The 26,788-nt window shown below is 39.9% G+C and overlaps 1 protein-coding gene across 1 annotated transcript in view; it reads right to left on the bottom strand.

The window, feature by feature from the left end:
- Window positions 1-2,247: 2,247 nt before the first annotated feature.
- Window positions 2,248-26,788, bottom strand: part of NR4A3 (nuclear receptor subfamily 4 group A member 3) — a 31,534-nt gene continuing 6,993 nt past the window's right edge. The window contains exons 3-8 of the mRNA XM_074823629.1: window positions 25,423-26,309; window positions 23,103-23,232; window positions 21,962-22,134; window positions 16,445-16,644; window positions 15,057-15,235; window positions 2,248-5,336 (exon numbers count right to left, since the gene is read on the bottom strand). Of these exons, the coding sequence (XP_074679730.1) occupies window positions 5,074-5,336; window positions 15,057-15,235; window positions 16,445-16,644; window positions 21,962-22,134; window positions 23,103-23,232; window positions 25,423-26,307 (1,830 nt within the window). The 5' untranslated portion in view covers window positions 26,308-26,309 and the 3' untranslated portion in view covers window positions 2,248-5,073. The remainder of the gene's footprint in view (window positions 5,337-15,056; window positions 15,236-16,444; window positions 16,645-21,961; window positions 22,135-23,102; window positions 23,233-25,422; window positions 26,310-26,788) is intronic.

The following is a 26,788-nucleotide window of genomic DNA, read 5'->3' as shown; positions in this document are numbered from 1 at the left end:
AACAGCCTCAAGTTGCACCAGGGGAGATTTAGATTGGATATTAGGAAAAATTTCTTCACTGAAAGGTGTCTAATGTTAAAAAAGAAAAAAGAAAAATTGCTAAAAGTGTTTCCATATGGTAAACAAGTTTCCTTTTCTTTTATTTGACAAATCACTGTATTGGTAATACTCACAAACGTAGGTCTGGAGTACAGTTCTCAAATATGTCATCTGCTGCTAAGAATTTGATTCCTTGACTACCCATTTATTCAATTACTGCATCAATAGTTTGGCATTTTTAAAAGTTAATCTTTTTTATCCATTAGTAATTACTGTTTAATCCATATCTTGCAATATTCCTAATGGTCGGTTTCATTAATTTAATAAAGAACAGCTAAATATCTCTTTTCTAAATACTACCTAGTTTGTATCACAGCTTAGTTGCAAAGATGTGATTGACCAGGATTTTGAATAGTCTCATGAATGACTTATATACGCAGGGTAAACAAGATCAGTTTGAATACATGGGTTATTTTGAATTTTTCAATGCTTTTATCATGTTTGCATAAAATTTGATACAGTGGCAGCATAAATTGCTCAGGGAAAGAAAAGGAAAACAAAGTAAGAGCATTTACTGGACACTAGCTCAATAAACGATAGGTTTTATTCCCAACTCTATGACTGAAATGCTGTATGCCCTTGGGCATGGCACTCTACTCCTTTTTTCCTGTGTTGCTCATCTTTCTTTTCCTTTTGTCTATTTGGAGCTTCTCCTGGGTGAGTACTGGAGGTACTAGTTAGGGTAGCTAGTAAAATGGGGTCCTGATCTCTGTTGTGGCCTCTAGGTGTTGCTATAATACAAATAATTAATCAAAAGACATGTTTCATAGTGTCCATAGAGGGAGATGCCAATTTTTCTTAGAGCCATGATTGATTTTATACAATTAAACCTCTCTCTCTCACCCTCCTCTCTGCAACTTAACTAAAATTTTAGCTTTGTATATTGGACAAATGAACCTGAATGTGAAAAACAAAAGTAGGAAAAATGTAGAAAGAGATTTGACTTGCCTCTAGTTAAAGTTGCTCATTTTGGGGTGCCTTGGTGCCAGCCTCCTGTCCAAGGATGGTCTCTACTAGAGGAAGATGCTATTATATTCCTGATTCAGCCCCACCTTCCACTGCCAGAGTCAATCATCGGGCATAACATCCCTTTGCAAGGACTATACCACTGATGCCACATAAGGCATACATAAGGACACAAGTGCAGGTGATCTAGATCAGGACACAGTTCTGTTCTCATGTCTAAGGACACAACATATGGCCCCTGAAGTAATTACAATTTGAGATACTTGTGAGTTTAGTGAGGATAAGCTTTGTCTTCTGGGGTGAAAATTCAGACCCTGGTGTGGGTGGGTCACGAGATCTGCGTGTTTTGCCTAACAGGGGATTATTATGCAAAAGTCACTGCCATTATCATTAACAATTTTAAGATTCATAGTTTAAGTTTAAAAATAAGGCATAGGAAAAAAGCAACAAATAATTTGGAAGAGTTTGAGCAACCTTTTGTTTAATCACATTTCCAAAGAAGGAGCTGCTGATCCTGCAGCCTGCCACAGCACATCATTTGATATAACCTCCAGCCCAGCAGTTCCTGCACAAGAACAGTTTCTGCAGAGGTGTGCTGGAGCCATCAGTACTTATGGCAATACCCGGAATAGTGGCAGATGCCTCTCAAAACTGCATTTGTTGAAAATGCATTTTTAGCCAAACAGTTTAGTCTGGCGATCCCTCCTGCAAAGCAAAGGCACAGTAAGGAACGGAATTGGATGCACATTTAAAGAAAATGCTGCAGATGCCTGCTGGAGCAATGTCTTACCACGATTTACTGACACAAAGGGGCAGAAGGTGAGCTCAGAACTCTGTCCTCTTTCCAGCCAGACATAGGTGCTCATCTGGCCATGAACCCTATAGCCACGAGCCCACAAGCCCTATAGCCATCCCCTCCCTCCCTTGTGGCCATCATCATCTGTGAGTTAATTACAATCCCTTCATCGCATGGAGAAGTACAGTGAGGGACAGGTAGTCTCTCTGCTCTGGTCCGTATGTAGTTCAACCTCTGGGACAGCCATGGCCCAGCTCTCAATATCTAATTGAGATTGCATAACCAGATACTGCAGGTCTTATTGTATTTATATAAAAGCTTTTTTAATCAAAAGACTAGTCATTAAATTGCCAGTGTTCTTAAGCATGCTTCACCAATTTTTCCACTTTTAAGACTCAAGTAGACAATTTTTTTAATGTTTTATAAATGATAAAAAATTCACATCAGATTTTAACAGAATTAAGCATACTTATTCAACACACATGGGGCCTCTGAAAAAAATGTTATTCAATTTAATAATTTTAATTTACATTGTATATGTACAAGAGCATTTCTTTCAACCCACAGGTTAACACCACCAAAAAAAAAAGAAAGAAAAAAGAAAAAGAAAAAAAGTACTGCCTTTAGCGGAGTGAAGAAACTCTTGAAACACTGTTGTCTGAAATAAAAACAAGGCACTCTCCCTTAACACCTGATATATTCCTGAATTCTGCCTAGACAAAGGCATGTTCACACTGAGAGAGCTCTAAGAAAAGTAGTAGATTTAGTCTGCGTTAACTCTTTCTTTTACTTCCGTGACCTGTCACTGGTTGCACTCTAGGATGAATCTGTGTATTGAAGTTGACATGAAGGACAATTCCACAGATGACGGGATTTGGGAGAGTATCACAGTTAAGACTACCTATGGAAGACTGGAGGACACCGGCTACGTGAAATCTCACATGGGGCTCTGGACCTGCTACCTCCCACTCACATTCCACTTAATAAATAAACCTTGCTCAACAAAAAAGCAATTTTACTGTACTATGCTGATTCGCCTGAAAATTCTTTGTAAGGGCCCACTCGCAAGAAGCGCCTGCAAGCCCCCATCTGGCTGGTGCTCAGCACCTGGCAGGATTTGTCCCTAGATAAAAGTCATTTCTCAAGGGACCTTGTGTCTGACACAAGGAGACAAAAGTAAACAAACATACTTTTGGATTTTGTGTCTGTTATGTTTTTGTATGCGCACATGTGTGAGTGTGTATATATATATACGTATATATATATTTAGTATATACAAAAGCAAATTCAGTCAAAATATATTTGTCTTGCTGGTCAGGCTTGTTACAGCAACCTACAAGAAACATTAGCTTCTCTGATATTTAATTATGCTATTATGTTTGCACATAAGCTTAAAAGTCAATACAAAAAGCAATACTTTTCCAAATATTATCTGCAGGTAAACTGGAAATATTAACTATAGTGATTAGAAGTCTGTTTCCCTATTGACACTACTATAAATCTTGATATAAGAATAATTTTTTCATAAAAGCACATCCAAACATAGTAAGTGATAAAATACCAGATTACTATTTGAAAACCATACAGTGACTCGATATCTGGGTTATCCTTTGCAGCAATTAGGCAATTCATTTGGCATCTGTTTGATTGTATAATTTAATTTCCATATAAACAGCATAGTTTAAAAAAAGACAAAAGCTAGAATGTTTAAAGCTAACAAAAGATACAGTGACATCAGGTTGACATTCAAAAATTTCCTTAGCAAAATGATCAACAAAATTTTGACTTAATACAGTGCATATAAAGTTTTTTAGAACTAAACTTTTTAAATATTATTTGAATTTAGCAAAACATGAGCAAGATTTTAATATCAAAGTGCTAAACAGTACTGCCTTAGAAGTCACTGCAAATAAACTGTAAAATAACTCTGCTTGTGATTTGACAGATATTTTATATACAAATGGTTAATAAAAAGACACGCGCACACACACACACGCACACAAATATAGGTATATACATATATATATATACACATTATATATATGTATATAGTTTTCCAACTGGTGTATCTGAGTCAGTGTGAACACCCCATTTAGTTATCATGTGTAACAGGGCTCCCATGAGCTGGCAGTCATTGCAATAAATACAGGCAAAGCCATTACAATATACCATGCATACAAACATTTATACAAATAAAGACACTATGCAACAAATTATTTCATATTAATATGGCATCAACAGTATAAACATACAAAAAGGAGTACGAACACGGAATGTTTAAACGCAGCCCACTATATCCTTCCTAGCACTTACATTCATACTATTTTACAAGACTTGCTTGTTCTTGAAAACCATCTTCTGTCTGTTTACTAACTAGTCGCTTATGTTAGAAGTCTAAAACTGAACTATCCCTGATGCTGACCCTGTATGCTCCAATCACTACTTACTCGGATTTCCTTAGCTAAGGAACAACTGAGCCACAATTGCTCCCGTGTCTTCCACATACATTTGTCAATAAGTCACGCTACATGGAATCAAGTTTGGAAAACTTTGTCAGGTAAGTTAGTGCATGTAATTTTCTCACTTGATTTCTTCCGTTTGTTTTCATAGTAAAATAAATTAGTTAATAAAGGAGACTTAGTAAGACAGCACTTTAAAAAATTGCACTTGAACATGGGAGCTAACAGCCATTGTCATTTTGCTATATTTGATTTGTATGAAACGTTCAATTGAATGTACTTTGCTAAAAAAGTGAATTTTTGTTTAGATTGTGCTGATGTATGTGCCCTTGATACAGGAAGTATGCTAAAGGTATCCTCACAAAACACATACTACCCTGGCAAACAACTATTTGCTGTTCTTGTTTTCAAACACAGCTTCTACAATTTTATTCCTCATAGACCATGAGGTGTTAAACAACAGATTTAAAACAGTCATGTTAACCTTTTACTGCTGCTGGGATAGCATTGTCCAAAAGTGCCATATTAGCCATTTAAAAAACCCAAATCACACAAAAGAAAACAAAGAACACAATCCCAAACCAGCAAGCCAGCAAGTTTCAGGCCTCAGGTTGTAAGGACAAAGCGCCAGAAAAGACCTCATTTTAGACTTGGAGCTGCTTTTCTGTTAAGTGAGGGCAGAAATGTTAGCTGTAAGTCACGATCCGTTTGCCTGCTCTGGTGGGCATTTGCCTTTCAGGAGGGTGGTTTGACTCAGAAGGGTAAGGTGTCCAGAAACAGCCTGTCGATAATGGAAGGGGCTGGCACCAAATCTTCCAGTTTCAGGTAAAAGATGCGCTGCAGTCCCAGTGTGCAGAGAGAACGCAAGTCAGCCAGAACACCCAGTACCTTCGGCTCTGCAGACTCAAGCGGTTGTCCTTTGTTTTGGCAACTGAAAGTTAAGTGATCTTTCAAACTGCTTGTGATCTTGTTGCATAGCTCTTCCACTTTCTTTGGTTCTTTTAATCCATGTCGTTCTGCAAAGCAAGAGAAAAAAACACATAAGCATCCCTACCACAAATGGAGAGAGTTCATTTTCTTCAGTGTAACCCAAGTCTGGTACTCAAAGCAAAAAATGCTTTGAAAGTAGATTTCTCAGAACAGTTGGGGTTATACAATGTCAGTTAACCTTTCTGACACACAAAATAAGAGATCGCAAGTGCCCTTTTCTCTTTAGCTGCTAAAATAGGCAGCAGAGATGCTCAATTATGATTGAAATTCTAGTACAAGGAGTCCAAACATCCTGCTTATCTCGCATAATTTTCATGATATGAGACAGAATTAATTGGGTGATTTTCCAGCAAAACTATCACAGGAGGTGTTTTGGAGATTTCTGTGCTTCCCCACCAGTTGTGAATGCTCAATAACTATGGCAACCATTATTTATTCAGTGAATTCAAGTGGCGATCGATATCCTTAGCCAGCTCCATCAGCGCCGGGCCTAGAATTCCACCAGGAATTTGCAGACACTCTTATAAGAAACTAAAGGCACCTCACCACCCTTTGTTATTTTGATCAGCTGCTGCTTTTTAGATTAATCATCTTTAAAAGCTCTAAAATAAAAGAAGCCTGGAAGTTAACTATTTTGCTTTGACTGAGCAATGCCTAAAAGTAAGAAGGCAGCTGTGTTATCCATCACCAAAACCTCAGCATTCCTAAAAGGAAGGGGAGCTGGGGTTTGTCCCCCTTTGAATGGTCTTTTAAAATGTTAGAACCATGTTAAACACATACACAGTTCTTTAAGCATAAGTAGAATTAATCAGATTTGTGATTCATTAAAAGCAGGCTCTTTACTGGTACACAGGGAAAGATAATTTTGTGCTGTTTGCTATCAAGATTTAGTGGATAAATTCATATAACATTTCAGAACAAATAATTTTGTGATGTTTTGAGTTGCCTTTGACTTTGAAATTCACAGGTAAGTAAGAAGTTTCATAGTAGCAAAGTCATAATAATTTACACATGAAATAGAATAATACCAGATAGGGCAGTCTAAAAAAATGAAGGTTAAATTCATTTTAACCAACTAGACATATAAAAACAGTGACAACAGTGGACGAGGAGAAACTAATTGTGGCAGTTCTTGTGTTGGATGCACTTGAAGTTGTCTGCCTTTCCTGGCCTTCTCCCCCATCCCTGGCAGCCGTGGGCCATATTGTGCCCATTGCCCCTCTTGTTCCTCAACTTGTTCCTCTACTCCAGGAGGAGCAAGCAATAGATACTTTCTCTGTCCGATCCCTAATGAACAGTGAAAAGAGTGCAGTTTTCTTTACTTCCAAAAGCAGGCATAATGTCTGCACAAGGCGCAGCAGTGCCTTGCCCAGGCATGTGTATATAAACTCCTCTCTGCCTCCCCTTACACCTGTTTTGGCTAGATGTTCTTGACAAACCAATAAAACAGATGGGATTCAAAGAAGGCAGTCAGAAATGTAAAGGTCTGATTTTCCACTGATATTCACCCATTTTACACTTTTTCCAACTGTATTTACTTAGGCAGAGCTAGCTCCTGAAGAATACTGGTTTGGGATCAGAATCAGAGATGTGCAGACGTGTACCTCTCTGGCCAGAAGCTACTGTGCTCTGTCATTTAAGTACCATCAATCTGCCCTGTTGCTTCAGAGCAACACTCAACCAAGCAGTAACATCTGCTTCAGACATATTTTTCACCTTGCAGGATTTAAAAACCCTAGGTATTCTAAGTGCTTTGTTTACATTAAAACACAAAGAGTCAATGAATATTTAAAGACTTTCCAGTAAATGGTGTATAGTAATTATGTAAGCCTTAACTATACAGGTCACTGAGAGTAAATACTTAGGCAGATTCTGCCATTAAAAATCTTGGTGGATAAATATTTTATACAGGTTTGAAAAGCTGTAGGGTTTTCTTTTTACCACTAGCCTACTGAGAGAATCTGCAGGACATTAAATTAATCTTGCAGCCTTTGAAGAGTTCCCATCTTTTAATCTGTTTTGAGGTTGTCTCCTGGCTGTGTAAGTGAAGACATCTTTATAGACCTAGGGAGCTGAAATACTAGAATGGATCCAAAACCTGACTAAAAATTAGCAGAGCACATTTTTAAACCAATGCCTCAGTTGATGTGTACCTTGCTGCAGAGTATGGAAAATTATCTCTGGCTCTGGAGCACACAGTAGTGTTGTTAACATTTCGAGCCAGAACTAAACAGTCTTTGTCTCACACTGACAAGTTCAGGAGGTTTCATGAACAAATCTTTGGTGGCTAGCCGTGAAACATACTGATGCCTTACTTTATTTTAAAAAAGTAGCCTTACTTACATACTATAACATATAACTACTCACTATAACGAAATCATGGAAATTTGGAATTAAGAGACACTCTGTCCTTAAGGTGCTCTCTGGTGCTACAGCATTAAAGCAGTCTTGGATAAACCAAACTGTCCTCTCCTGCATGAATTGCCACGCAATGGCCTTTGCTACTTGCAAATCTCTTCAAAGGTAATTGCTCCTCACAACTGAAACTGCCTCAGGGGTTTTCAGTCTCCAATCCCTAAGGCATCCCTTGTGGAACCATAGAAAGTGCAAGCCATCTGCGTGGAAGCCCTTCCGCTAGTAAAGGGCACTGCATGCACTGGCACTGCCATCGCAGTCTCTGGTGTTAGTATCCAACTAGTTTCTGGGGAACGTACTCACATAAGAAACAGCTCCTCTCTTTGGTAGTCTTGAGGAGTCTTGGGTCTAATTTACTCAAAGATTTAAATTTAATACAATTCAAACAGCAGGAAACACATTTTCTTGCCTTTTCCACACAGCCAGTCCCACTTGCACAACGAATGACCCACAGTCTTTCTTACTCAACCTAAAGGGAGCAGCACGAAGCACCTGTGGTAAGTGTGTGCACTGGTGCCGAAGCCAATGGCCTCTAATCATTCGCCGTCTTCCACAGGATGTTCTTATCCACATGGGAATGATAAGGCCAAGATTTATCCCATCAGGGACAGCTAGTCAAAATGGATAGATTTTCTCTAACTGATTGAGGAGGTGTGTAAATATTATTGTATTCGGATTTTCTTATAATGACAATTAAAAAGGCACAGGTAAAGTGAATATAGGATTTCTCAGCCTTGTGTTTTGGGATACCATTGATTTTTGCAAGAAAAATGGTGATTTATGGCAAAGATGCTCTCCATAAGCCTGTCAAAATGATTCATCGGAAGTCTTGCCTCTAAAGCTCTGCAAACTTAGCAGCTCATCCTGGCAAACTGAACACAGCAAGTATTTTACACCTTTCTCCTTTTCCCAGGAATCTCAATGTGATTCTGTGCTATAATTACATTGATCAGCCAAAAGTTGACAGGAAGAAATCAAAAGAGCAGGAAAACCCTTCATCAGCTGTGCTAGTCCTTCTTTCCCTAATCTCTGACTTGGGGTAGATTATACCAGGGCTAGGCAGACTGAGCGTTACTTTTATGAGAAACACCTCTCAAGGAGCGCAAGTATTTCAAAGACCTTGACTATCTCAGAGACCCCGGGGCCCTGCGCTCTGTGCCAGGGTGGGTCAGTTCTAGCCTTAATTCATTCTGAGGTGTCAGTCCAATCGGAAGTGCAACAGATACATGCTTGCAGACTTAAAATAGGCCTCTTGATTGTCTCGGTTTCAATATAGTTATCTGATTTTCTCTTCCCCCTTCACAATCCTCTTCCCCTTCTACAATTCAAATAAACACGAGGCTCGGTTGTCTGCAGCTTTCTGATTGTCTCATGCACACTCTGTTACACAGCAAGATTGCAACTCAGCAGATCCAAGAGTCTCCTTTCCTGTTGCAATCTGGCCCATATTCATCCTGCCTAACCTTCAGGCACTTCACAGGGGTGCCCAAGCTAGGAGCACAGACTTCTTGAGCTCTTCCTAACATCAGTGGAAGGATGAGCATTTTTAGAAGCTGATTCAAATTTCAGGTGGATGAATCATCTTCTGGAGGTGCTCTGTATTTCTCCGTTGGCTGTGCAAGGTGCCTAAAGTCAGATGAGCTGAATGACCACACAGGACAGCACAGTTTGCTCCCTCCTTTAAGAACACCACAACATAGCACAGAAGCCACTGGTGCTGTAGGAGGGAAAAGTTCTTGCCTCAGCAAAAGGGTGGGAGGGGAGAAGGAAGAGTGAGTACTTCACTTTGATGCTGACAGTATTTCCCTCAGCAAAGTGGCGGGGGGAAGGCAGACAATGCAATCTGGAGGTTGTTTTTTTTTTATAACTGGCTCTCCTACACTCCTCCAGTCTGCCACCTGCTCGTATGTAGACCCAGCACACGAAGCACCCACTCTGGAGGATCCTGGCAACAGGACTGAAGGATATCTGCTGCTGAAGGGTAGGTGAGCCTCCCTTCCATAGGGAAGTTGGACAAATCCATGTTCAGAAGGGAACCGCAGCAGCCAGACCCTTTTTAGCCAGACTGGACTCCTTACTATTTCTTGGTATGACTGCTGGTGCTAAAAATTGTTTGTAAACTGGAATGGAAAGCCCAACAGCAGGAAAACAAACACAAAATCATAATTAATTGAAACCTCACAATATTCTTCAACATTCTGGTGCCAGTCTAACAAAGCATTAAGAGAGTGAATAAGTCCAATATATACAGTGGTTCTGGGCTGGTCTGTAACACACTTAAAATAAAACATATGCTGAAAGAGCTTGGCTGGATGAGGGCTAGAATGCTCTGTACTCGGCAGCATCCCACTGAGAGTGTCAAGTGGGCAAAACAATAATATTTTGATGTGGATAGAGAAAGGAAGAGGCAGAGAAGGAAAAGCGAATCAACAAGACAGAGAGAAAAATACTAGCAGTTTTAGCAGGCAGAAATTTGAGGCTAAATTAGAGCATGCCCCTGAGATGATCTGCCTTGGACTCTAAGTTTTTATATTTTCACACTGTTAGAAAAACTGTAAAGCAGAGCATTATAAATGGTCATTTGGGAAGTTAAGGAAGCATTTTCAAGACTACGCTGAGCTAGTCTGTAAAACTTCATCATCAACACTATCCAGTCCAGCATGGAGTGACTGTGCAAGAACACTTGTGATCCAGGCAACACACTAAGCTGATATATAGTCCATGTGGAACTAAGGACAGAACTTGTCCCAAGATGACCAGCATTTTCCTTCCATGATGGAACTGTTCTTTAGCTCATTAGATCCTACATCCCAACAGAATAAGTGATCCAAAGAAAAAGAACAGGACAGAACTCATTTCTTGCTTTCATGGGGATGTGGGGTGAGTGTCATGTGTTGTTTCCTAACTACTTTTCTCATGGCTGATGCTCAGAGTGCCACTGATGTTCTCTGGAGGAAGTTGTGTCCAGCCCGTCTTAACCAACTGAAGGAAGTAAAAAAAGAGAAGAGAGACAGAGAGAGGAAGATCCTAAAGGAGTACCTTAAAGAAAAAAGATATGCTTTGGCATTGCAGAGTTTTAAATTAACTGTTTGCAAGCACCCACAATAAACCAGATGTTACTTCTTTCATTCTGGGTGCTCTTTCAAGCTGATGTCCTATCTGAAAGCACTTGAAAATTCAGCAGCAATCCGATATGATGCTTTTCCTCCTAGGCAACATACCACAAATTCCCAGGAAACATAAAATAAATGGAAAAAGCACAAATATATGGACTTTCTAACGGATTATACAATTCAAAATACTACAAAATCTTTTCCTGTTTATTTTATATTGTGCATACCTTTAGTTTTACTCAAAGCAAGCAGTGAATTAGCAAGTATCGTAATACTCACTAGATCTCCTGTCATTCTCTTCAAAATTACTAAACAGAATGAATGGTCATGTATGCCTATCATACATGCATACTATGCTGTGACCTGCAGCTGTGGTTGAGATAGGACATGAAGCTTTGCAGCTCCAAACAAGTCAGCAGGGTTAGTTAAAGGGCACTGGAACTACTAGGGCTCTTACTGGGGAACCAATTTGACTCAGAAAGAGTCAAAATGAGAGAACAACCTTCAGTATCTTGGGACACTAGGAAGAGTGGAATGTCTTTTAGCTTTCAACATTAATTTTCACATTTATTCCCCCTTTCTTCACTGGGAGAGAGATGTTAGTTCTCCCTATCACTCTTGCAGAACATAGAGAGAACATGTGAAAGAGAGTAGCAACTTCTTTTACTTTTCTCCTTCAGCAATACTGCCAATGACTAGTATATGGGAGGGTTTGTTTCTAAGAGCTCCTCTTTGTTTGGGCTATGGAGAGCACTCATGAAATCAAGAAGAACAAACAGGTCATAATTCTCAGGAGCATTTTTCTTTACCTGGAGAGACAATTCTTGTATTCTGTGCTACCAAAGATGCTGTACAGTATTAAAACAAGCTATGACTATTATAGAACACTAGGTTGTTGCCTCTTTCTTTTTTTTGGTTGAACCATCAAGTCATGAAAAGTTGACTAATGCAAAGTAAGAACTGGAGCAATTTGTGTAATAATGAAGAAAATTTTGCTCAAGCCAGCATTTCAGTTTTGCAGTGTTGCCGATAAAAGCAAACAACTAGATTCACAAAACAGAGCTTTCCTGCTCCTTTCTATCTTGCAGATCAATGACATGGATATCCATCTGGGACATGAGAGATTCCTGGTCAGATTCCCTTCCTGCTGGAATCAGATCAGAGACTGGGCCTTGGGTGTCCCTCTGAGCACCAGCTTGTCCCCAGATCATTGTACACAACAGCCATTCGGCAGCCCGTGAAATATGTTAAATGGCCTCAACACAAAGGACGGTGACACTCAATAGTCGGATATCCTATATTCCTGGAAAAGGTCACTCTCTCTTGCTCTGACTCACAAAAAGGGCTTGAGCCATGGCTAACTACCCATTACCTCCAGCAGTCCATTATAGGAGAGAAGAGTACCTTCTCCAGAGGTAAAGAATAGCACCTAAAACACCCACCTAAGCCAAACCTCAAAACAATGCTTAAAAATGGTTAGATTTTTAAATTTCAGATTTCCAAAATTTATCTTTATTATTTTTTCTCTTTTGGTGGGACTAGCTGAAACCCAGCACATGCCTTGTCATACTCAAACTATAGAGAGAAGACAAGAAGACATTTCTCATGGGATGCAATTCCAGAGGCAAATCTCAAGGCTTTTCTGAATATAAAATTTCAGTATACTATCACTGAGAAAGTCTCAAAAGAACCCTGCCCACCAGCATTTTGTGCTGTAGTGCTCTCTTAGCCATAATTACCTGATTTCCTCTTTCAGGTTTTTTTAAATATCGTTCATCATTATACAATACCATCCATTTTCAGGTGACTAAATTTCTGGCTGAGTCCCTATGTTAGCTAGCTGCCCTTGGAGATCTGAAACCTGTGAATATAAATCACTAGACACAGGAGCTTCGGTCTAATTTAGATCACATGAAAGTACACTCTGTCCTTAAGAGCAAATCTGCAGAGATATACCGGCCTCATGAAATAAAAGAATAACCTGAAAACTACATTAATTTTAAGCACCATCTCCTACAGGTGAGAAAATCAAGAAAAGCTTGACAAATACAGAAAACCTTAAAGCTTTTATGGACATAAATGCTCTCCTTTTAAAGGCAACAGTTACTTCCATTTGTTTAGAAACTTTGGGAAGACCAGCACAATATAGCCAACTCCTGAAAATGTTATTATCAAGGCAAGGAAGAAATGTGGGATGTTATTAATTAAAAGACATTTCTATGAAATATCTTAGGGTGACCTGAGCCAGCCACTGGACAACTTCGGCTCCTTATGTAAAGGCAACCAAACACTGCCTAACTGAACAAAGAACTATCATATTAAAACAGGGCATGGGTTTGTAAGGAGAAAAACTTTTCTTCCTATAGAACAGCTTTTTCTACATTCACATAGACAGTTTGCAGGGGATCCTATTCATCAGCCTGCATCCTCTCAGTCAGTCCTCTCCTCATCCTCATCAGGAAGATAATAGAGAACAAGCTCCATCTATCTGTGTCTACCTAAAAACACGTATCTAATATATAGTAAATAACCTAAATCAATGATAGGTGGTATATACATATGAGAATATATGCCTGTATATAAATATATATGGAGAGAGCCAGCACCTGTCCCTGATTTATAGATCTATAAATGCATACGCATACAAATATACATTGTATATGTATACACACACATCTACACATATATAATACATATATTAAAGCATACATGAATGCATGTCTGTGGATGTTTATATCTAGGAGTCAAAAATAAGTTGGGAATGTTCTTTCTCACTTTAACATATCACTCATTTTGAAAATTTTTCATACAGAACCAATCAATGAGTTATTCTGGACTTAAGAGTTTTATCAAAGAAACTAGACTCTGGACCTTAATGAACCCTTTGCAATTGCAAAAAAAAAAATGAACATAAATTAATTAAAAATTTAAAATATTTTTCTTAAGAAGCAGAGTTAATGCTAGAACATGTATACACTAACCCTTTGCCCATATGTAGGAAGGAAGTGTACCATGTAAGCACTGAAGCTGAAATCTTGGCCCCACAAATGGCAGCGGGAATTGGCCGATTTATAGTTTCTATATCTGCCATTAAGTGTTTTGTCTCAGTGTTTCCCAAGCATCATCTCAACCTAGGTAAAATGAAGATTGCAGCTGATATTGTTGAGGCCACCACCTGCAAACTGGTGGATGCCTGAAATGCAGGAGGAAATCAATACCCATCCTGATGGAGCTTATAGCATCCCTGGGAAGATCAAGCTCAAGGCAAACTGATGCCCTGTCTCACACTGATGACACAGTTGCAGCTTTATACTTGTCCTGGTTTTGGCCAGGATAGAGTTAACTTTCCATGGGCTGAGAGGTTTTCTGAAATGAGTGTGAGGCTCTCAGTAGAGATGAGTGCTGCTCTGACTTCTGCTGTATGGTTGTCAAACACCCTCACTCTCAACCCTTCCTGCTTCTGTCAGCCATGCCTCTTCAATTGCAAGAAGCCCAAGGTATGCAGTGTGTACTTCAAGGAGCTTTACTGTTTCAGGAATGAGAAAATTACACTTTACAATGTTATGCTCCCTCGTTTTGTACTTACTAGCCAGATTTGGCAGATTCTGACATTAGTTTCCTGCTGTTCACCCCAGCAGGCAGAAGGGGTGATATATGGTCACATGCATACCCAAAAGCTTTTGTATAACTGCAGAAGAGGATTTTTTTCTTTCTATTCTCCAATTTTCGTTCTCAAAAAAAGCACAACATGGAATACCTACAGTAGCTTGGCCACCAAAAGCAGCCTGCCTGTCACTGTGAAGCACTCTTTCTGGTCTATCTATCTTGCTGAGAGGTGAGCTATACTAGCTGTATGGCATCTAGCTCTCGAGCTACCCTGATATTAATATTCCTACACAGAAGACCTAGCCCTGGTCATTTCATTAGGCTTTTTGGGGGATTCAGCAAGTATTCTGAATGTTTTTGTAGGAGCTACACAATTTGCTTGGAAGTGTTTCCTTTCCAAGAAAACAATGAAACCATGAAGAAATAGAGTTAGATTACATTTTAACAGGGGCATGTGATGGCCTAATGTTAGTACATAATTTTGATACGGTCTTTACAGTGCTTAAAAATCATACTCACTTTACCCTAAATATAGTTAACTGAAGTTGCTTCAATCTACATTAAAGCAAAGCACTAGAGTCTGAAGCTTTCTATTAACAAAGGAGCACTTACCTGTAATCATAGTTAGAGCTGATAAACTTGCTAAGGCTGGGATATCAAGGTTAAGGCTCTTTAAGTTTAAGGAAAAGTCTTTAATAGAGTCGAGCCACTCCCCAAATCCACGAAGGCACTGAAGTCTATGAAGCACAAGTCCATTGCAGAATACAAACTTATCCTCAGCAGTATCAGACCTCAAATAAAAATAATTGAAAAAAAAATTATAAATGCATCTTCTACTTTACAGCAAAATGCATAACCAGTATTGAAGTGTCTGTCATGTAAAATCCAAGGCATATTATCCTGAGACATATGTGAGCATTCACATTTGACAATATGCTTCTCCCTTGGGGCCAAAGTACAACAAACAAGCTTCTATGATTGCTTACTTGGTAGAGTTATAAGCCTGAGGTTAGCTGTAGCATGTGGTGTCGACTGTCTAATTAGTTAAGATTTTGGTCCTGCCCAAAGGCATAAACAGGGAAGACATTTTACATTAAATACTGTATGTTTGAACGAAAGGAATACTAAGTGTGTGCATTTTGAAATACAAAACTAATAAAAACTGGAGAAAAACGAGATTCTGCAACTCTCAGCATTTACTCAGTCTCATCTGCATTTATCAGATTGTAAAAATTGATAAGGAAAAACCAATGGAAAATACATGCAATAATGCACCACAATACACATAACATCATGAACTGTTTTATATGAAAACCTGTGCCTAAGAGAGATATTACAGCCAAGCTCTCCTCTCATTCCCCTCCCCATTGCCAATATCCCTGTTAAAAAACGCATGCAAAGGTCATTTTCAACCTAAAGAAACAAGGACATAATTGAAATCACCAGTCTGGAATTTTCCCAGTTCCTGAAAGCATTTTTGGTGAAGTGTCTTAACTAGTGCCTGACTGACAAATAGCATTTCACTCTATTAAATGACTTGGTATTAAGAAGAAAAACAATCTGAACAAGATTTTAAATCTTCTTCATCCCTTTCAAAAACAGATGACAAAGATGCGCATGCACAAAAGAAGGGGGAAAAGGTAAAAGCCTTCATACTGAAGGTGCTTTTCTATAGTCATGCTGATGAGTATGAAGCAAACTTGCTCAACTAGTACCTGAGGATCAATGTCAATTACTATGGAAGAAGAGGATGGGGTATATCAAATAAAAAGAAGCATATTAGCAAGACCTATGCTCTCTTTTTAAATCACTTTCTTGTTTTTTCTGCACCGTAAAACAAACTAAACACCATATCCATTGGATGCAGACATTGCTGATGTTTCGTGGGTTCTTTTGGTACAATTGACAATGTTCAAAGATAGCGCCATATTTATTTCTTGAAAATATTTAAATGGATGATTTTTCACATCAGCTTAAGAGGAAACGAAATAAATAGTTACCTGATGGAGAGTCTTAGTACAAACAGCTCCAAAAAAGCTGATTCTATGAGTAATGTCTGATCTTCTTTTGGGAGGTCAGTAAATCCTGGGATTTTTTCTGCCCAGCCTCTAGTTATGTCAATGGAGGCAGTCAGAAGATTATAGAACTGTTGTACATGTTCTGCATCTGTGCCTGCAGCAGCCTGATCAGTGGAACAGTACTAAAATAAAAGCCACAGAAAGCAACGTTATATGCATTTAAGGGCATTCTGCGAAACATACAGCGTTACTTGCCCGACAACATTTCCTTCTGTGGCAAAGCTGGTATTATTATCAAAGGCATAATAAGTAGGTCTACATCTCTCTACCTACTTGACTACCTACAGGCATTTTGCTATTCAGATGTATATTGCAAAAATATTTCCACATGTATACAAAACATTTATATAAATAAAATATAATGCTTATCACACTTTACAAGTACCTATATGCTATTAGTAAGCAGAAACAGAAACCTGGTGGGTAGGATGATTTCCATCACACTAGAAGAGGAATACTATTTAACTTACTACAATTAAACACTTTTCCTATTGATTAATTTGTCTCAGTATGTCCAAAATGCAGATTTCTTCCAAAACCTCTCAAACTGCATTTTATCTGACAGTGATAGAGACACGTAAGATAAATCATGTTTTATCTGACACATGCAGCATTGCTTCATTTGAATACAGAATTGGTTCAAAGTAAAACAGCTGCCCCATATCACCTCTTATCCTTCAAATAGAAGCATTTAAGGTTCAGGAGAACCTATTATCCTGCTTATGTGGCCATAACTCTTTCAGACAACCATTCGACAGGCTCAGCCTGCTCAGCTTCCCTGTGACCCTCTGACAGCTCCCTCCCTGCTATCTCCTACTTCCTCACCAGCGGATCCCTGTCACTCTTGTGACACTGCTCTCTCTCTCTTGGCAGAAAATACAACAGGAGCTTTCGTGGCTTAGTCCGATTTTGTGCTTGGAAAGCACTGATGGTTTTCTGAGCAGGAACTGAATAATTTGGTGTTTATTGTAACAACATCCTCACCATCAGACATCTGGTGGGTTATTTCTGGGAGAGACTTCATACCCACTCTCTGGGACTCATCCAAGAAAAGATTGGGGTGGCCTCCACGGCTGAAAGAAGCGTGCATGCCCTTTGAAAACAACTCTCCACATGCAGTTAGGGCTTGAGTCCATCAGCCTAAATGTCTGCCTAGCAACTCCCCAAGCCAGAGTGGAAGCAGGAAGACCCACATCTGTTTCCTGATCAGTAACAGTGGGTTGCCAGCCTAACAGAACCTTATTACAGGCATGCCACTTGGGCTGCAAATATCACCCAAGTTGCTAACTGCAACCCAAAAGTCACCTCTGTGCAGGAAAGAGAGAGGGGGCAGAAAGCAGAACTTCTTGGGTAGCTGCCCTGTTCTCTGCCTGTCCTAGTTGGAGCTGGTTGCTGTTGGTAGGTAAAGGATGAAGGACACAGGTCAGAGTCGCTGACTGATTGAAGAACCATAGCAATCCTAGAGAGTTCTGGGCATATCTGGGGTACCAGTGCTAGCCCTGAACGACTCTGTTCTGCTTACCCAACACTAACTGCACGAGTTTCTCACGGTAAGCTCCAGCTCACATCCCTAGTCAGCTAGTGAAACACATGCAATCCCTCTTGTAAAGCTTATGGGGAGATAAATTCTGCCCCAGCTACTCTGAAGGATCCTGTGACAGTAAAGCAGGTAGAGGCCAAAATACAGAAAGGATGTGGAACACCAGCAGAAAAATCTGTATGCTGTATCATTTACATGTTCAGTCCCCCATCTGAATGGAGCAGTTGAGGATGCTCAGGCAGCATGAACTAACTACTCCTGGCACTGGAATGCAGCAAGATGCACTGGGGTGATTGGTGGGTAGAAAAAGATCATATGCTTTTTCAGAGACTTTGCATGTTCTGGACCTTCTTAAAATGAAGCTATGGAGCAAGCCAAGGCAGTGTGCATCTTGGCCTGGGAGACATGCTTTGCTGGGTGGGGGCTGACCTATGATTCCTTCTTTCTACACGGGGAAACCAAACAGGCTGATGGCAACTCCTGCCTCACCATAGATACTGTTAAGGCAAGACACATTCATGATCGTTTGAGCAGTGAAGAGGAAGGAATAGAAAAGGAAAAGATAAAAGATACTACCTTAAGTTCATTCTAAATATAATCAATCACAAGTCAGCATAATTGTGCCAGGTATTAATTTGTTCCCAATATTTGTAAAACATTCCTTTGGCAAAAATAAGGCAAAGTTTTAACATTTTCTAATGAAGCTGAATGCTGCATTATGTCACATAACTGTGAATGCTACAGTACGGTATATCCCACATGGGGCACTTAATTAAATTAAATGCATCGAAAAAAATTATAACCTGTATTTGTTGTTATAGTTTATCCCATGAAAACAATTTTAGAAGAGCGGTAAAAAATTATATGGAATTGTATAATTTTTAGCTGCTGTAATATGTCACTGCTCGCTACAAAGAGTTAGCACTTGCAAAGAACAGCTAAAACAAAATATTATTTACTTGTAACAGACTTATGAGTATATAAGTAATGCTAAACAATATGTATGGCTTTGTTTTATGCACCAACATCTGTGGTTTTTTCCATTATTATTTCATTGAGGAGAGCTGATATTTGACCTAACTTCTGACCAAGAGAGCTGGTAAGCCTGCCCTTGGTCAGGAGGCCACGGTACAGAAGGGCTCCGATCTGCATTTCTTAGCCTGCCCTATGTGAACTGGAGGCACGCCTGGAAAAAGCCAAAAGACAAAGCTCTGCCTTACTCCTTTGCTCAGAGCTCCTTTGGGAATTAAATGAAGCCCAACTGTTACTCAAGGAGGCGGTTGCACATGTAGCAAGCAACATTAACTTGTACAGTATATCTAAAGAGATTCAGAGAGCCTGATGGTGAGGGGAGCTTGATAGCACAACCTAGCTCTACCCTTTGGCTGCTTTCACCAGACCTTTGTCAACTGATACAGCAGCAAAAGCCTAACAATAACTTCTCTGCACAGAGGAGAAGCTATGCTTGTTTTGTGGCTGGGGAAGGGGCAGGCATTATTACCTAAATGCTGCACTCTCCCTCCAAAAAGGCAACATTTCTATTTAAGTTGCTGGCTATTCTGCATGAATAAGGACAGCAAGATACAGGGTATGTTTCTCATCTCACTTACTTAGAAATGTAAACTCGTGGAATTGTACCAGTAAAACAGGTGTGAGACTGGACTGCGGCCCTTGGCCTTTAAGTTCATAAACCAAATTCTCTTCCTAGCAATTGCTTTTTGAAACCAAGTACCTAAATATACCATTGCTATGGACTGGTTAAAACCCATGCTGAAATGAAAAGTAGCCATGTTCTGAACAGAACCCGTTCCAATCTGTTCTGGTTTAAAATTCATAGCTTATGTAATATATTTTTGGTTTTGGGGTTTTTGTTGGTTTTTTTTGTATGTGTGTAGTTTTATTTGAAGGGAAAGGGTACACATTCCTCTCTGAAACTCTTACCAGTATTTTTAAGACAGTCAAGACATTACGGCTTGTAAACATGAAGACCATGCTAAACATTAAGGTCGTGTCTGCGGAAGTGTTAGGACTGACTCCAAAGCCAGGTTTCCAGATCTACCCATTTGTGGTGCTCGGCAGGATCACAGACTAACTGAACATGCCATAAGTTAGTCTTTACAGGTACAGGATTATTCTTCAAAGGGATTTTTTAGCATTGCAGTGTGTTTATGGAATATTTCATTTAGTTTATCTCAGTCTTTACACAGCATTTGTTTCTGATCTCCCTTAACTTTTCAAAATAAGTATAAAGTTTATGAAAAACATAAAAATCTATTCATTTCTTTCCATGTATTTTTGTCTTTTCAGTACTGCTGAACATAACAGACTATCATTTTACTGTAAAGAAAAACTTAGATATTAATATGTCCTAACAGACAATCATACTTAATCTTTTAGCTACCAAGACTAAATTAATTTACTGTCAATCATGTGCTTCCTGTAATGTCAGAATTGTTCAACAATTAGATCTATGGGCTGTTTTCATTAAAAGAGAAATAATTACTACAGGACAAAGAAAAAAGTCACATAAAAATACACAGATTTCATTCAGGTTTTTGTAAATGCAAAAGAACTTTCTATCTATAAATAAATAAATACGTAAGCTTAGATACTGCTTTCATGGCCTGAGCTATTATATGCCTGTAATTCTGTGGAACCCAGCAGATTTCTGTCAAAGAGCACAGCTCGTCACACACCTCGGTATTTGCAGAATGACCCCATGAGACATTCTGGGTAAGTTAAAATACGTGTAAATATGGGTAATGCATTCTCCCCTAAAAAGCTGTCAGGTACTGAACAGCTATATTCTTAATAATAATTTGGAAAATGATATGATTGTGTACTTACAGATTAGCTTGAAGAAAAGATATTACAGCATGCTTAAAATTGCTAAATGATATATGTTAGTCCAAAATAGCATAATGCACTTTTTAGATAATTACAATCAAATATGCTTTAGTATTAAATATTACTTAGCAACAAGTGATAAATGGCCAATGTAGATGTTGTCAGAGTACAGCTGTATTTTTTACAGTCTCAGATTTAATCAAATTTCATTAAGGGGAAGAAATTTGATCTTGTTTTTCCTTAGCTATATTTTTTCTTTTCCTGTATCAATCTGCCTAAAAATGTAGTTAACAAGCCATTTCAATGCTGTATTTTAATAACTATAGAACAGTTTTTTAAACTTTCAAAATTTTCCATGAATATTTAAATGGTGAATATGATACATTAAAGAACAAAGTTACAAAAATATATAATCTCTGGTAAAGCTTTGCTGAGATAATTTTTTAGAATTTTGATTTTAAAAGGTTTGTTTTACAAAGGTGAATTTTACTGAAGAGATATTCATGCTGGGTATCCAAAGCCAGACCCTGGTCCCATTTAAATAATGGCAAAATGCCTACTGATTTCAATAGAAATGTCCCTATCCATCCAGCGTTACTTTGCGCAACCTTTATATCTGAATATTAGGGAAGTGCTGTTAGATTTTAGCCTTCAGAACCTGGAAATTAAGATACTGGACATATGAGTACAGCTCCTGAGTTTGGTAGATTAATCAATCATATCATAATTGCTAGTGTTTTGGCACAGCCTTTTGCAAGAAGAATGCTCTATTTATCCACACATTTTTGCTTTCACTCACCTATGGAATATACTGCAGGTAACTTTGTGATTGAGATCCTCATGATGGATAGTTACTAACACTAATTTCTACTGCACCTCCTTTCCCCTCATCGTCCACCTACCATGGAAAGACATGTCTGACTGGACAGATTTCTACCCGCATCCAAATTTCACATTTAATTTCATTTTAGCAAACCGATTGGTAAGTAGAAATGCAGTTCATGAACCATTTATATGTGGAAAACAAACAGGAAAAGAAAAGTGAGACATACTCTTGAATAGTCAAGCTCCCTGGGTGTGGAGTCGGTTAAAGCTCGTACGAGGGCGTTCATCATGCTGATGGGAGGAGAAGGCGGGGAGGGCTGAGAGGGTTCTTGCTGTAAGGGGCTCTTTGGTTTGGAAGGCAGCCGACCTCTTCTCCCTTTCAGGCTGTCGGTACGGACAACTAGGTAAAGAAAAAAAAAAAAGGGAATCAGTTGTGAAGACACCAGCAAACAACGGACCAGAATGAACACCTGCTTTTCTTATGGTGGCCAGCCCGGCAAAAATAAGAGCTTTCTCCAGTTTCAGCACATGCTCTTGATGCCTTTGATTGCAAAAGGAACACAAATGATACCAAAATTGCGTCAGACCTATGATCGTAAGCAGCAATGTAGCTGCTGACTGAAAGCCCAGCTGTGTTCCTAGTGTTCATGCTTTGTTTGCAGCACATCTATGCGCCTGTGTATGTGTGCCCATGCACACTCACACACACACAGACACTCTACTGCTGAAAGGAAACAGAATGCGAAACACAAACTCTAATGTTCCTACTATTGGTGCACCTTTTAAATGGCAGAGTCACTCATTCAAAGTAATTTTAGCTTTCTTGAAGCATTTGAAAAAATATGGTCATGCTGTATAGATAATATTATCCATGTTAGTATTTGCAATGGGACTGCTCACACAGTATTACTCTCATGCTTAAAATATTTGCAGAATTGGGACTACCGAATTGATCTCATTTCCATTTACATTAATTGCAAATTTACAATCAACTTATGGGAACAAGACAAGATCCTATGTCAAAATGTACACAATCCCGTGCAGCCCCCGGTGAGATAACAGGGGGAAGCCAACAGCATTATCAAGCAACGTTCAAAGTTAATAAAGGGGACATTTTGGACAGTGTCAAATTATCCTCCTGTGACCTTGCTGTTCTTGAACTCTGGGGTCTAAAGTCTAAATATGATAATATGGGTGAAAAGAAGAAAATCAATACATTATTACACAAATGCACATATTTTGGGGTAAGTTATGAATCCCATCCCTGTAAAATTCATTGCAGAGATATCCGAGTCCACACACGCACACACAGAGATTCATTAAACATAGTATTTCAGTGTCTGGGATAATAATAGCAATAGTCCTTACCTTCTTTAACCATGCCGACGCTGAGACACTTCTGAAACCGGCAGTATTGGCATCTGTTACGACGTCTCTTGTCCACTGGACAGTTTTTATTTGCCAGACAAACATATTTTGCATTTTTCTGAACTGTTCTCTGTGAAAATGCAATACAAAAATAGTAAACTGATCGTTTCTTGAACAAGTTAGAACCTGACAAAATGTGTTTTAATTACAACATGAAAAGCGACAGTGCAATTCATATAATTAGATAAAATTAATTTCCTAACACACTAGCCTGCAGGAAAAACAATTTTATTAGTGTTAGCTGCTGACAATGAAAATCATCTAGGATTGTTCTGAAGCAAGTCTCTGGAGACAGGCAACTTTGAATGATAAAATCATATCTGAAATTACCAGGTCATCACATCTACCTTTGGGGATTAGATTATCTCCGCTTTTAATATCCCTTTGGGAACAATTTTCTACTTGGTTCATTCCCTTGATTATTGCTGACCTTATTAAAATAAAATCAAAATGATCTGCAATGTACTTCTCTTGCTATCTCTATTGTTAGTCAAATACCACAATAACTGGTTTGGTTAGCCATTAAAATCATCAGGGAGAAAAATAAAAATACCAGAAACCCCTACAAAATATGTTTAGTTAAATATTCTGGGAAAGCTAACCTGACCTGGGAGAAAACCAGACAGAATTATACTGTAGTTATATACATTTAATTAACTCTAAAATGATCTTAAAACTATACAATAAATTTAAAATTTGTAAAAACCTGGTAAGCCTTGAGAGAATGTAACAAATATTGATGCAAAAACATATTATATGTTTCCATACTTAAAATCAAAGATATATCAATAAATAACTTAGCACCAAAAAAAGACATTAATAGGAAAGACAGCAGAACAGGAACAAATTTATCAACTCAACATTCAATATTAAATCTTTCACTGCAATGAAATTAATGGATAAGTGTTATTTCATAATTTGTGTTCCTTTTCAAATAACAGCCTCCATGTATTAAATATAAGAGACACAGGAAATATTGTTCATTGCGCTTTGAAGCTGAAAACTGTTTAATTTTGCAGAATAAGCTCTAGATACTGCTCCCAATCAAGGACATGCTATTGATTTCCACAGTGGCAGGATCAGGCCCATAAGAACTTCTATTTCCATGTTATTTGTGTTCCCTTTTCTAGTTATATTTAAATAACAAATGAGTCTTATAGGAAATGTGTATTTTACCACGTTGTCAAAGGATTATTATTAACTAACATTAACAGCTCCGTCTACAATTAAAAAAATGTTGTAAGCCCTTCCCTCAACTATTTTTGGACTATTTCTGTTGTTCCCGTCGTATCTTTTACCAGAACAGGGCCTGACTGCTATCTTTGCAGGAGGCAATATACCAAATCAAACCCAAATGTATCAAATCTTAAAGCTGCTGCCCAGAACCATCCTAACAAAAGGCTACTCTGAGTTCTTCACTTAAACAAGCTATTTCTGAAAATAATACTGGGATCTGAACTCAGTCTGTTGAAAGGAAATTATGAAGTATCCAAACCAAAGAGCAGAAAGAGAGTATTCAATTCTTAAAAATATAAGCACAAAGTTTCCACTGAGAAACTGCCGTAAGTTATTCATGTTGCTACTCAGCTGCAAAGCCTTCTCCGTTACAGAGCAGGCACCGAGACCCCGTGCAGTGCTTAGTCACTGCTCTGCAAGCAGCTTTCCACTGGTGAGGACTCCCTGGGCTCCTGAACTGAAGAGTAATGACAAGGCAGCGGCCAAATAAAACTAGACATGCTTGGGTTTGTCCCACGTGTGAAACCAGTTTCCTCCCGGTGCCGACCCCACAGCCCTCCTCACCCCAACTGCCCCAGGACAATGAACGGCTCCGCTGCCATCAGCTAAAATACCAAGCCGACTTTACGATTTCAGGGTTTCTTTTCTTGCTTAATTGGTATGAGTGACTGAGTAAAACCTGGGTTGGATGTGAGTTTCGCTACGGAATAAATGCAGTTTATAGCTCAGACAGGGGCGACCCCGTGCTCCGTTGAGGGATGCTGGCAGACCGGAGTTGTGGTTTGCCCAGCTCACTGCCACGGCCCTTTCTCGGCCGAGACTGGCTGATCCTTTTATCCTACGGACGGCTTGCTTTGGCCTTCTTCAAAAACTTTGGGTGGGTGTCCATCCCACCCTGCTGGGGGACTCTGAGCTCTAACGCACAACACAACACCCCCGAGCCCTTGGGCGAGGACAAGGAGCAGGTGAGGAGGAAGGGGAGGTGGGGGGAAGCGGACAGGGGAGCAAACCGCAGAGCTCTCACCTTGAAAAAGCCCTTGCAGCCCTCGCACGTCCGTACCCCGTAGTGCTGGCAGGCAGCATTGTCCCCACAGACGGCACAGGTGCCTTCCCCCGAAGAGGAGCTCCTGCTGGGCGGAGATGGGAGGCCGCTGCTGCCACTGCCACTGCTCTCACCCATCAGGCTGGAGGTGGCTGCGTTGAGGCCGAGCGGTGAGAAGGCTAAGGTGGCTGGTCTTTTGGCCAGGTGAAGCCCGTAGGAATGGCTCTCCATGGATGCCTGGCTGGCGGCGGGTCTCTCCGAGCCCAGGGGCAGGCTCAGGGAGGCAGGGTCGTAGCACATGTGGGCGGCCGTGGCCGGCGTGTGGGGGGGTGAGTGTTTGAAGTGGAAGAGGGGGAAGCGCGGAGGCACGGTCTTCATGGGGGCGGCCTCCATCAGGTGGCCGGGGGGTAGGCAGGTCTGCGTGGGCTGCAGCGGGGGCTCATCCCACAGGCTCTGGTGAGAGGGGAAGCCGGGTGTGGTGGGCGTGGAGGGAGGAGATTGCTTGAAGTACATGGAAGTGCTGGGCATCCCCTCATCCGTGGAGGGTGGTAGTGAGGGCTGGTACGGGGAGAGCCGGGTGTCTTCCATCTTTATGAGGGGCCTCTGGCCAGAAGAGGCAGATTGCATTTGGTAGAGGCAGGAAGGCTTGAGCTCGTAGCTGCCAGAGTAACCCTCCATAAAGGTGCTGAAGCTGGGAAGGGAGGTGGTGGCAGTGGCAGTGATTTCAGTACTGCTCAGGTCCATGGTCAGCTTGGCATAGTCAGGGTTCATGATCTCCGAGCTGTACTCCGAGCCATATGCGTAGGTCTGAGCTGCATAATTTGAACCGGGCGGTGAAGGACTATACTGCGCTTGCACACAGGGCATATCTGCAAGGGCAAAGGGGGACGTTAACAACACGCCCAGCACGCCAAGGCCACGGCCCAGACCCTCACAAACTTCTTTCCTAAGAGCTTTCCCACATTTCACGGAGCTCAGTTAGGCACCCGACTCCCACTCTCGCCTGGACAGGGGACATATAAATTACCGTCAAGTCTTCGCCTTTCAACAAGAAATATGCATCGGGGATCGACTAAGCATTAGGTATTAGGGAGCCTGCTCTCATCTAGTCGTGGGAGCAACTCAAATTTATACCAGTGTCAGTGAGAGAAGACTCTATCTCAGGCTGTCCTACATCTGCTGCTTAATATACATAGGTGTCAATGAGAATTAGATAAGCAGAATGAAAACAGTTTATGGCTCTAAATCTGTCTCTGTATGCGTGCAACCGTGCCATAAAATTTTCATGAAGGGTAAATGAGATTATCAAATGCATAATATTAAAAATTATATTTATTTTAAACAGCAT

This window comes from Strix aluco, chromosome 1 (assembly GCF_031877795.1).
Source record: "Strix aluco isolate bStrAlu1 chromosome 1, bStrAlu1.hap1, whole genome shotgun sequence".
In the NCBI taxonomy this organism is placed as follows: domain Eukaryota; kingdom Metazoa; phylum Chordata; class Aves; order Strigiformes; family Strigidae; genus Strix; species Strix aluco.
Note: the sequence above shows the minus strand (reverse complement) of the source record. Positions and strands in the feature narration are given on the sequence as shown.